The sequence below is a fragment of the Carassius gibelio genome, chromosome B23 (genome assembly GCF_023724105.1).
Source record: "Carassius gibelio isolate Cgi1373 ecotype wild population from Czech Republic chromosome B23, carGib1.2-hapl.c, whole genome shotgun sequence".
Taxonomy (NCBI): domain Eukaryota; kingdom Metazoa; phylum Chordata; class Actinopteri; order Cypriniformes; family Cyprinidae; genus Carassius; species Carassius gibelio.
In genome coordinates, this window is record NC_068418.1 from 26,616,278 (window position 1) to 26,628,742 (window position 12,465).

General features: G+C 38.0%; 1 protein-coding gene across 1 annotated transcript in view; it reads right to left on the reverse strand.

Moving 5' to 3' along the window:
- Nucleotides 1-1,886: 1,886 nt before the first annotated feature.
- Nucleotides 1,887-12,465, reverse strand: part of LOC128011422 (tetratricopeptide repeat protein 39B-like) — a 66,702-nt gene continuing 56,123 nt past the window's right edge. Inside the window, exons 10-19 of the mRNA XM_052593789.1 lie at nt 8,308-8,416; nt 7,891-7,958; nt 7,645-7,704; nt 7,087-7,248; nt 6,473-6,564; nt 4,815-4,935; nt 4,602-4,713; nt 4,162-4,279; nt 3,956-4,072; nt 1,887-2,698 (exon numbers count right to left, since the gene is read on the reverse strand). Coding sequence (XP_052449749.1) covers nt 2,602-2,698; nt 3,956-4,072; nt 4,162-4,279; nt 4,602-4,713; nt 4,815-4,935; nt 6,473-6,564; nt 7,087-7,248; nt 7,645-7,704; nt 7,891-7,958; nt 8,308-8,416 — 1,056 coding nt within the window. The 3' untranslated portion in view covers nt 1,887-2,601. The remainder of the gene's footprint in view (nt 2,699-3,955; nt 4,073-4,161; nt 4,280-4,601; nt 4,714-4,814; nt 4,936-6,472; nt 6,565-7,086; nt 7,249-7,644; nt 7,705-7,890; nt 7,959-8,307; nt 8,417-12,465) is intronic.

Sequence of the window (12,465 nt, forward strand, 5' to 3'; positions counted from 1 at the left end):
CCAATACCGAATAAAAAATAAAACAAGGTAATTGCGACTTTTTATCTCAAATATCTTGCGAATCTGAGTTTATGGAATTGCCTAATATAAATTTGCAATTTTAAGTTATAAAGTCAAAACTGAGTTATAAAGTCAGGATTGTGAGATATAAACTCCCAATTTTTATTATTTTTTCTCACAATTGTGAGTTTATATCGCGCAATTCTGACTTTTTTTCTAACAATTGAGTTTATATCGCGCAATTCTGACTTTCTTTTTTCTCACAATTGAGAGTATATTGCGCAATTCTGACTATGTTTTTCTCACAATTGACAGTTTATATAGCGGAATTCTGACTTTCTTTTTTTCTCACAATTGTGAGTTTATATCGCGCAATTCTGACTTTCTTTTTTCTCGCAATTGAGAGTATATTGTGCATTTCTGACTTTCTTTTTTTTCTCACAGTTGAGTTTATATTGCGCAATTCTGACTTTCTTTTTTCTCACAATTAAGAGTTTATATCGTGCAATTCTGACTTTCTTTTTTCTCACAATTGAGAGTTTATATCGCGCAATTCTGACTTTCTTTTTTCTCACAATTGAGAGTTTATATCGCGCAATTCTGACTTTCTTTTTTCTCACAATTGAGAGTTTATATCGCGCAATTCTGACTTTTCTCTCACAATTGTGAGTTTATATCGCGCAATTAAAAATCATATAAAAATAAGTTTTAATTTCTTGTTCAGATGTCAGACTGTGCAGATCGTATAATCTCTCTATATTTATCAGTATTTACCTTTTTACTAGTTAGTGTGAATATATTGTGCGCAAATGTTAAACGAGGAACATGCCTGAATTGCACAATGTCATTTGCAGTATTAAACAACAACAACTGAAGGTACAGCAGAGTGTAAATAAACATTGAGTTTGTTCAATCAATAACCTGCTTTTGAATCTCAGTCACAAACTAAACATACTTCTGGACTGAACAGAAATCAAAGTATTGTAAGACTGAAACAAATATGAACAGATCATCTGCAAGGAGTCAGAAACATTGTGAAACTGGGTGAATTAGTGTTAAACAAAACTGAGAATTGATGGATCTACACTTGTGCCTTATTCAAGTAATAAATATAATATATGCTAAATTAATACCTTCAAATGTTTCCATCAACTACAAGTTATGAGCTCTGATCATTTATAGTGGTTCACCAACAGGTCAGTCCTACATTACATTGAATAATGTAAAGTAGATCTGAATATTAGCAGGAACATGGAAACTTTGCAATTAACTACTTTAGATGAAGGCACCTTGTGTCTATACATTATAATGTGAAATGATTCTCCAAAAACAAGTCGAGCAAATGTTTCAAGATGTTTAGATATTTTTTTCCAGCATAAAGTCATTGCCCACTTGACAAGTGCTCGTTTAATGAGAAACAAATCATTAGAAACAATCAGGCAACGAGCTTCATGAAACAGAAATGTGCATGTGTTTGAATGTACTAAATCGGCAAACTTCAGCACTTTTATACATAATGCATATTATTTTTGCCTTTTTTTTCCCAGTACAAAATCTAAACTTTCTTAAAAGATACATTTACTTAAAATGCAAGATATATATATATGTAAATATTTCTTCACCATTAAAACAAAAAATATTATCTGGAAAATATCAGAAAAATTAAGAAAAAAATGAAACCAGTTTATTTTTAATTCTAAATTATGATTTTTTTTTCATGAAACAAAACAAAATCTTGAGTAACTTTGCTGTTCAAGTAAATCTATTAAATCAGTTTTTAGATTTGGACTGGGAAAATAACAAGAATACTGAGGAAAAATGTTTTTTTTTTTTTTTTGCTGTATACTTCAGAATAACAGGAAGAAAAAAACAGAAAACAAATAATGTTTATAAAATAGTATACTGTATTTAATCAACTGTATTTGATTGTTGTACAATATATTTGGTATTAAACATTAAAACAAGAGCATACATGCAAAAATAATTAACAGTCCCACCCGCTACATTTAAAACATTAACCAATAAAACCGTTTTATAATAAGTTTAAAGTGAACAACAAAACAAACCCTTTTTAGATTTTTTTTTTTTTTTACAGTTTCTTCTCAGCATGATTGTTGACTGATTATTATTGCTTTCAAAGGATTTTTTTGTGAATTGCTTGGAGCGTCTAAATTTGTTATAAGCATAATATAACCTCTAAGAATTGTATTGCAGTGAACAACAGACGTACAAATGACACACACACACACACACACACACACACACACACAAAACAGAGGCACTCAATGTAAGACACACAAGTAGACAGATTTGTAAACGTTACATTCATTACAGCAGCTGTTTTCTGATTGGACGTCAGCGAGTTTCTTCTGCTGTGTGATTGGCTGGACAAACGCACAACTCTGTATTTAAACGAACAACAAGTAAGTGTTCAGATGTTCAGGTTTGAGGTACACAGATGCTAGTTTTGACGTTACTGATGACTTTGGTTTGGAATGGTTGGTGAATGTGTTTTTCTAGTCGCTACGCTGCTTTGGTGCTTCGATGGCGGTCGTGAGGTGCTTGTCGCGTGTTGATCGTCCGGTCGAACGTTGTCCTTCATCACGGAGAGTTTGTGGGAGAACTCTTCAGACTGCTGAGAGCCGCATGGATGCGGAAATGAAGACGAGACTCCATCGAATAACCCTTATAATTCAACCTACAGACACAAATACAGTCAGATTCTTTAGGATAAATGATTGTTGATTTTCTAGCAGCTGCCTGTTTACGCTACTTAAGAGGTGGCCGATATGACCAAAAATGCATACTTAAGTTCGCAATAAGCACGGTTAGAATTAAAATGAAGAAATTCTGCATTTCTTTCACCCTTTGTAAGGATGTGTAAAATCTGACAAAGTGAAATCCCAATTTTGAGTACTTTTTACTGTACCAGTCTTGTTTTGTGGACCACTGAACTTAGTATGTGGACCAATAAACAATGAGCCAAATTACACCGTCAGCCCAATTCATGGTGTGATTTCTCAACTGTCACAGTGGATACATTAAATCAGAAACAATTACTTTATATTCCAGTTACTGCCATGACAAAATCCAAATTTTGAGTAATTTTTACTGTACCAATCTTTTTTTATTAACTCTTGAACTTGGAATGTGGGACAATCTACACTGAGCCAAATTGTGCCATCATCCCAATTCGGGCTTCAGTTTCTCAACCACTTCAGAAGATACGTTAACGATGATATTAAGCTTTTATACAAGAGTTACTACCCTATTGAAATCCACATTTTGAGCACTTTTTGTTGCACCAATCTTTTTTTATAGACTCTTGAACTTGACATGTGGGACAATGTACAATCTCGGATTGCGCTATCAGCCCATTTCACACCTCATTTTTCCAAACGCCAAAAAGGATGTGTCGAATCAGACATAAGACCTCGATACCTGGTTTACTCTAATAGAAATAAACTCTAATTTAGAGCACTTTTGACTTCACTATTCTTATTTTATAGACTCTTGAACTTGGCATGCGGGACAATGCACAATTAGCTGTATTGTTCCAAAATCCCATTTGGCAGTGCAGTTTACCAACCGCCACAGAGGACACTTTAAACCAGACATAAGAGTTACTGCCCTCACAAAATCCACTTCACCATTCGCTGTATCATTTCTTTGAACTTGACCTTTGAACTTGGCATGTGGGACAATGCACATTGAATTGTATTAAACATCAGCCCATTACTCAACCAAAAATAGTACAGTAAAATGTATTAAAAATGAGTTTTTCACAAGAATTGGTGGGATTCAGAAATGCTGATTTTCTCCATTCAGTTCTAACAATGCTTACTGTGAAGCGTTGTGATAATTAAGAGATTTGGTAGCATTTAGTATTGCTATGATTGCTTTAATTTGTCATTTATTTCAGAAGGGACATGTACACGTCTGAAAGTAAACTCACTTGGCGTCCTTGATGTAGCGTGTGGCTTTAACGCAGTCCCCCTGCTGCTTGTAGAGTAAACCCAGCTCATAGAGAGTGAAGGGGATCAGATAGTGATCATAGCGGATGCGCTTTTCACTGCGAACACACACAGTCATGTCCAGTCATCGTCAGACAGCTCTCTCTGATCTACAGTAAAATCACAGATGTGTGTGTGGAGTGTTTACCTGCTCAACACTTGTGTGAAGCAGAGCTCGGCTTGAAGCAATCGGCCCAGATGCTTCAAACACAAACCCTTTAACATCTGAACCAGACACTGATCATCAGGGTGAACCTCAGACGGGTCTGAAACACACACATTTTGCATTGACTTCAAGTTTTGAGTTGATGATAAATCATATAATGCTGATTTAATGAGACAGATGGCCTATACTGTAAGACCTGCCGTACTGCATGGATCTAATATAATCTTACACATCAGACGTTTTCCCCAAACGTTCACTTCAGACATTACTTATGTTTGTGTGAATACTTAAATACTGTAATTCTGTGTATATTTATCGGGATTGTGCGATGTTGGAAGCACAAATTGTGCAGCCCTACAAACAAGAACAGCAAACCTGAACAACTTTGAACAACAAGAAATAAATGTGTGTGTGTATCTCACTGGGATCGTTGCGCAGCTGCTCTTCTGCTCTCTCGATGGTGATCAGTAAACTCTCAGTGGCATCTGCCCACTTCCCAACAATGGTGAAGCCATTCCACACGTACATCATTTCCTGTGTGAGGAAGAACCATAGATGAACCATAGAATCTCTTTAATTACACATTTATATTTGCAATGTGTGTTTGTGTGGGAGTGTGAGAGAGAGAGACCCACCAGTGCAGGAATCACAAGTTTGATGGGTGTGGCTGAGGAGTATCTGCGTGATTTCCTGATGGCAAACTTCTCCATAGGGATGGATTTCCCGGCCAGCCGTTGCTTCAGTCCCTCCACCTGCCTACGACACACAGCAGACCATCAGCCTCAGCACTCACCTGAGCTCAGATCAGAGCAGATTCACCTGAGTTCAGATCAGACTCAGATAGGAGCAGATTCACCTGAGCTCAGATCAGACTCAGATCAGATTCACCTGAGCTCAGATCAGACTCAGATCAGATTCACCTGAGCTCAGATCAGACTCAGATCAGATTCACCTGAGCTCAGATCAGACTCAGATCAGATTCACCTGAGCTCAGATCAGACTCAGATCAGAGGAGATTCACCTGAGCTCAGATCAGACTCAGATCAGAGCAGATTCACCTGAGCTCAGATCAGACTCAGATCAGAGCAGATTCACCTGAGCTCAGATCAGACTCAGATCAGAGCAGATTCAACTGAGCTTAGATCAGACTCAGATCAGAGCAGATTCACCTGAGCTCAGATCAGACTCAAATCAGATTCACCTGAGCTCAGATCAGAGCAGATTCACCTGAGCTCAGATCAGACTCAGATCAGAGCAGATTCACCTGAGCTCAGATCAGACTCAGATCAGATCAGATTCACCTGAGCTCAGATCAGACTCAGATCGGAGCAGATTCACCTGAGCTCAGATCAGACTCAGATCAGATCAGATCGGAGCAGATTCACCTGAGCTCAGATCAGACTCAGATCAGATCAGATCAGATTCACCTGAGCTCAGATCGGAGCAGATTCACATGAGCTCAGATCAGACTCAGATCGGAGCAGATTCACCTGAGCTCAGATCAGACTCAGATCGGAGCAGATTCACCTGAGCTCAGATCAGACTCAGATCGGAGCAGACTCGCCTGAGCTCAGATCAGACTCAGATCGGAGCAGATTCACCTGAGTTCAGATCAGACTCAGATCGGAGCAGATTAACCTGAGTTCAGATCAGACTCAGATCGGAGCAGACTCGCCTGAGCTCAGATCAGACTCAGATCAGAGCAGATTCACCTGAGTTCAGATCAGACTCAGATCGGAGCAGATTCACCTGAGCTCAGATCAGACTCAGATCGGAGCAGATTCACCTGAGCTCAGATCAGACTCAGATCGGAGCAGATTCACCTGAGTTCAGATCAGACTCAGATCGGAGCAGATTCACCTGAGTTCAGATCAGACTCAGATCGGAGCAGACTCACCTGAGCTGAGATCAGACTCAGATCGGAGCAGATTCACCTGAGCTCAGATCAGACTCAGATCAGATCAGATTCACCTGAGCTCAGATCAGACTCAGATCAGATCAGATTCACCTGAGCTCAGATCAGACTCAGATCAGATCAGATTCACCTGAGCTCAGATCGGAGCAGATTCACCTGAGCTCAGATCAGACTCAGATCAGAGCAGATTCACCTGAGTTCACATCAAACTCAGATCGGAGCAGATTCACCTGAGCTGAGATCAGACTCAGATCGGAGCAGATTCACCTGAGCTGAGATCAGACTCAGATCGGAGCAGATTCACCTGAGCTCAGATCAGACTCAGATCGGAGCAGACTCGCCTGAGCTCAGATCAGACTCAGATCGGAGCAGATTCACCTGAACAGCTTCCCCACATCCTCTCCAGTCGTCTTCAGCTCGTCCTCAGACATCATGCTCAGGATCGCAGCTTTCTGATACATGTAGATGGCCTGCCACGCAAGCAAACGATAATCATCAAATATTTATTGCTATAGTGCTTTTTTATGAAATTTAGCAGATTTCCTAGTTTAGTGCAGTGCTGATTTAATATGAAAGAGATACTGGCATCATTTTATTCAAATTTTGTATCAGTTTTTATTTCAATATTTTTAATTTTCAGAATTGTTTATTTTTGTTTATATAAGTTTTATTAATTTTTAAATCAGTTTAGTCTTAATATAAACTAAATGAAAGTTAAACAAGTTAATCAAAAAAATACTATATTACTAATACTATATTGATACTATAGTTATTTTTTTTTTATACTCAACTTTCAAGTTTTTTATATATTTTCCCTTTATTTTCAGTTTCAGTTAACTGCAAGTTTAAGTTAACCTTGTTCGGTGGTCAAACTATTATTGTGAGATGTGTGTGGTAAAAACTGCACTGGGATGGCAGAACTGTGTGCAAAAACTGATTGTAGTCCGGTCATTTAACACAATACTGATAGTGTGTGAGTAATGAGTGGTTACTTTAGACCAGCGGCTCTCTCGGCACAGCAGGTCTGCGTATCGATACGCATCTCTCCACTGCTGCTGGAACGAGTGACACCACATCAGCTCCCAGTAACACAGATGATGGATCTGACGCCACTGCTGCTGTGTGGAGATACACTCCTGGAACTTCACCAGCGCCTGACACACACACACACACACGGAGTATGAGCATCAGTGGTCGAAAATTACATTTTTAAATGTTAGTGAAAGAAGGCTTTTCTGCTCACCAAGGCTGCCTTTATTTGATAGAAAATACAGTAAAAAATCTGAAATATTATTATAGTTTAAACATCTGTTTTCTGTGTGAATCTGTGTTAGTGTAATGTATTTCTGTGATGCTCCGCTGTATTTTCAGCATCATTCTTCCAGTCTTCAGTGTCACATGATCTTCAGAAATCAGAATAATATGATGATTTACTGCTCAAGACACATTTCTGATTTTTGTTTAAATAAACGCAGCCTTGGTTACATTTAAAAATCTTGATTATTATTATAGTTTTTTTACAGTAAGTGTAAATGTCAAAGATCGCTCACATTCTCGAAGTTTCCCCTCAGTAAAGCGATCCGAGCTGAGTAAAACAGGATGATCGAGCCCTGAGAGAAAAACACACAGAGAGTAACACAACTGAGGAATTGTGTTTGATGAATCAAGATTGTCTTTCATTATGGAAACATTATTCTTAACATCAGGCAAACAGAATTGAGCAATGGAGCAAATGCTTTCTTTATTAATTCTTTATGTGTGTGTGTGTGTGTGTGTGTGTGTGTTCAGGTTCCGACCCGTGGAAATCTCTCGATGTACGGCTCTAGTAACGCCTCGGCCTCCAGCAGATTCCCTTCACCAGTGCCTGAAACACACAGCATCAGGACACACTTTACCCATTTTTTACATCACAATTACATTTTAAAGATAACACTGTAAAGAAAATGATTTTCTTTCTTAGTATATCGGTCTTGTTTTCTAGTATAAATATCTACAAATTCTTGAATCAGGATGGATTTACTTGACAAGTAAAATGACTTAAGGTATCATGTCTTGTTTTCTGAAAAAAAAAATCACTTTTTAAATTTTTTTTGCGTGAAAACAAGTACAAATATTTTATTGATATAATATTTTTTTGCAGTGAAATTGCAAATCGATTTTTCCTCCAATCGTTGAGCCCTCCTCAGTTGGTGTCTGTGTGTTTGGTTTGTTACCCAGAATCAGACAGACGTAAGTGTGATAGAAGAGCAGCGTCAGGACACAGAGGATGGACCTGAGACTGTGACTGCCAGCTCCCTCCTGCAGCTGAGACAGACCGAACTCCTGCAGGACACGAGAGAGAGAGAGAGAGAGAGAGAGAGGGAGAGAGAGAGAGAGAGAGAGAGAGAGAGAGAGAGAGGGTGAGGGAGGGTGAGTGAGAGAGAGAGAGAGGGAGAGGGAGAGAGAGAGAGAGAGAGGGTGAGGGGGGAGAGAGGGTGAGGGGGAGAGAGGGTGAGGGGGAGAGAGAGAGAGAGAGAGAGAGAGAGAGAGAGAGAGGTGAGGGGGAGAGAGGGTGAGGGGGAGAGAGAGAGAGAGAGAGAGAGAGAATTTTTGAATTTTGAAAATCCTTTTATAACAAAAATATCATAGAAAACAACATCACATACTTTTCAATCTATTAAAGATCTTACATCAACACTTCAGAAATAACCAGTTCATTTTCAACTAATGAACACAGCACATTATCACAGCACCACTCAACTTCAAAAATATCCAATGTACTCATTAATTTATAAAAATTAAACTCAATTACAAGTCGTGATTTTACCATTTTTTTAAAAGCGGTTATAAGTTCTTGTTCCCCTTTCTGTTCAATTTTATTTCTCCTAGTTATATAAATGGCCAACTTTGCAATGCCAACAATAAAATTAAGCAAATGACATTTACATTTTTTCTTAATGGTATACATACAACCAAGAATAAAATCCTGCTTTGTGAAACAAACCTCAAAAGATTTGAAAAGAAGCTCTAAAAGACTGAACAAAAAACTAAGTCTGCTACAAAACATAAAACAATGAAACACTGTCTCCCTTTCATTGCAAAAAGGACAATTCTCATTTACATTTGGGTTCAACATTGCCACAAAAGAGTTAACTGCTATAGCCCCATGGAGTATTCTCCATTGAAGGTCACCAACTCTTTTAGGTAACGGAGGTTTGTACAGAATCCTCCACACTGGTTTTGTTGTTTCAGTCATCTGTAATGTTTCTCTCCATACAGTATCGTTTCTATTTAACCATTTAACATTCAGCACTTTCACAATACTTCTGTACAAAGCTTTCCCTTTAACTTCAAAAAAATCTATTTGCACATCAATTTCCTTCTTCAACAAGGGATTAATGTCATTAAATGAAGATAGATCAGGTAAAATACTTATATCTGGGAAGAAATCTTCACAATCTGGAAATATGCGTTTCTTACTGCAATCATCAAGTAAACATTTTTCTTGTACATTCAAAGCCCCCTGAAGTTTATCTAAAAATCGTTTAATGTATCGGGCAGACTTTACCTTTAAAAAGGCTGAAACTGCTTCTACATCTTTAAAATCAGGGCCTGCATTATTTATAATGTGTTTCAACTGTAAAGATTTACTTCTGTACAACAAATTCTTTAGACCTGGTAAATCATCACCAGATACATCAAAACGTGCTCCACACACAATGGGCTCTTCGAGCAACCAGTACAGGGACATTAACGGTTCCATCCATTGAGGTTTAAACAGGCTCCATATTTTGAAGAGACTTCGATAAAAAGCAGGAACTCCTCTGAAATCTAATTTTTTAGAGTCCATTAAAAACAACACATTGTCCAGACCAAGTCCACTTATTCTGCGTAGAATGCATTGAGCCACTGACCTCCATACCAGTCTTTCAGATCCTAGAAAAAACTTCTGCAAAAACTGGAGACGATAAGCAGCACATCTACTTGCCAAATGCACTAGACCTTGGCCTCCATCTTCTTTAGCCAAAAATAACACGCTTTGAGGAATCCAGTGCAAGTTGTCCCAAAAAAAGTTTACTGTTTCTGCTTGAATTTTTCCTAGGAGACCAGCAGGAGGGTCAACACATGCAAGTCTATGCCACAGGGAAGAAGCCGCAAGATTGTTAATAATGAGTGTGCGTCCTTTGAATGACAACTGAGGAAGCAGCCATTTCCATTTTTTTAAACGTCCAGTTACTTTATCTGCCATTCCTTCCCAGTTCTTCTGCATGAAAACGTCATTACCTAAAAAAACACAGAGGTACTTTAACCCATCTTTTTTCCATAATAAGCCTCCTGGTACAATGGGATTTCCTTCTTCCCATTTTCCAATCAATAAGGCATCACTTTTCCTCCAATTTACAGTTGCTGATGAAATATCTTTAAAATCATTAACAATTTGTTGTAGCGTTTCAACATCATCACTATCATTTATAAAAACAATAACGTCATCAGCATATGCAGATAAATGGAAAGCCTTATTACACTGTGGCAATGTTAAACCCTTTAACTTGTTTCGTAACATCGACAGCAGTGGTTCTATAGCCAGCACATATAATAGCCCCGACATGGCACAACCTTGTCGAACTCCTCTCTGTACATTAAATGGGGCACACAAACTTCCATTAATTTTAATCACACTTTCAATTTCACAATACATTGCTCTAATCATATCAATAAAACGTGAATTAAAACCAAAAGCTTGTAAAGTGTTCCACAAATACAGGTGTTCAACACGATCAAAAGCCTTCTCTTGGTCAAGAGAAATAAGGCCAATATTTATACCAAGCAGCTTTGAAACCTCTAAAACATCTCTGATTAGAGTTATATTATCAAAAATCGATCTATTTGGTACACAATATGTTTGATCGTAGTGTATCACCTTCCCTATTACTTTACTCAATCTTGTAGCTAACGTTTTAGACAGGATTTTATACTCTGAACACAGGAGAGAAACAGGCCTCCAATTTTTCATATTTTGAAGATCACCTTTTTTGGGCAATAAAGTGATAACTGCCCTTCTACAACTAAGGGGAAGAAACCCATTAATAAGGCTTTCATCAAAAACTACCAAGAGATCTTCTCTTAAAATGGGCCAAAAAGTTTTATAGAACTCAATGGGTAACCCATCAATCCCAGGGGACTTCCCATTCTCCATACCCATCATTGCTATATAAAGTTCTTGTTCTGTCAAAGGTTGTTGCAAACTTTCATTACTCTCATCATCGAGTTTTGGCAGACCTTCAAAAAAACTAATAGTAGTAATCTTCTCATTTATCAGATCAGCTGTATATAATTTTTTATAAAACTGTGCAGCAACTTCTCTTATTTCAGACGTTTAAGTTAATTCCTGTCCTGTATCAGAGACCAAAGAGTGAATTATTCTGCTTTGACTATTTATTTTCTCCATACTGAAGAAGAATTTGGAAGGTGCATCCATTTGTGTGATATTCTGGAAACGTGAGCGAACCAGCGCTCCCTGTGCTTTAATGTCCAACAGGTTTGCCAATAAAGTTTTCTTTGATGTCAGAGCTTCAATATGTTCTTTTTTGCCTGTAGATGCAGACAAACTGTACAACTCAACTATCTCAGCCTCTAAAGTTTTCATTGATCGAGTTATTTCTCTTGTAACATTAAGAGTGTATTGCTGACAAAAAATTTTGATTTGTACTTTCCCGCAATCCCACCACTGATGTAGAGAGCTATATAAATACTTTTGTTGTTTAAAAACATCCCAGAAAAAAGTAAAAGAATCTTTAAAATGTTTGTCATCAAGTAAAGATGTATTAAAATGCCAAAAGGCACTGCTTGACTTCACATAATTCACTAATACAGAACAAAGAACCGCGCTGTGATCTGAAAAACCTACAGGATTAATTTGACAAGATTTAAAAATATTGAACTGGTGCTTAAAGCTGTAAAACCGATCAAGACGTGCCAAAGACAAAGAATTATCTTTACAGTGAACCCATGTGTATTGCCTTGATTTTTAGGGCCCGAGCACCGAGGTGCGAGGACCCTCTTGTATCTGCTTTGTTTTTTATTATTATTATTAGGGCCCGAGCACCGAGGTGCGAGGACCCTCTTGTATCTGCTTTGTTTTTTATTATTATTAGGGCTCAAGCCCAAAGGGCGAGAGGCCTATTGTTTTCCTTAGGATTATTTTTAGGGCTCAAGCCTGGAGGGCGAGAGCCCTATTGTTTTCCTTAGGATTATTTTTTATTATTATTATTATTTTTTTCCAACGTTACGGGGGCTTTTGGGGTCCTTAACATGCTCGAAAACTCTTGAAATTTGGCACACACCTTGGAACCTGCGGCCATTAGGGCTGGGCAGAGACAGATATACGGGCG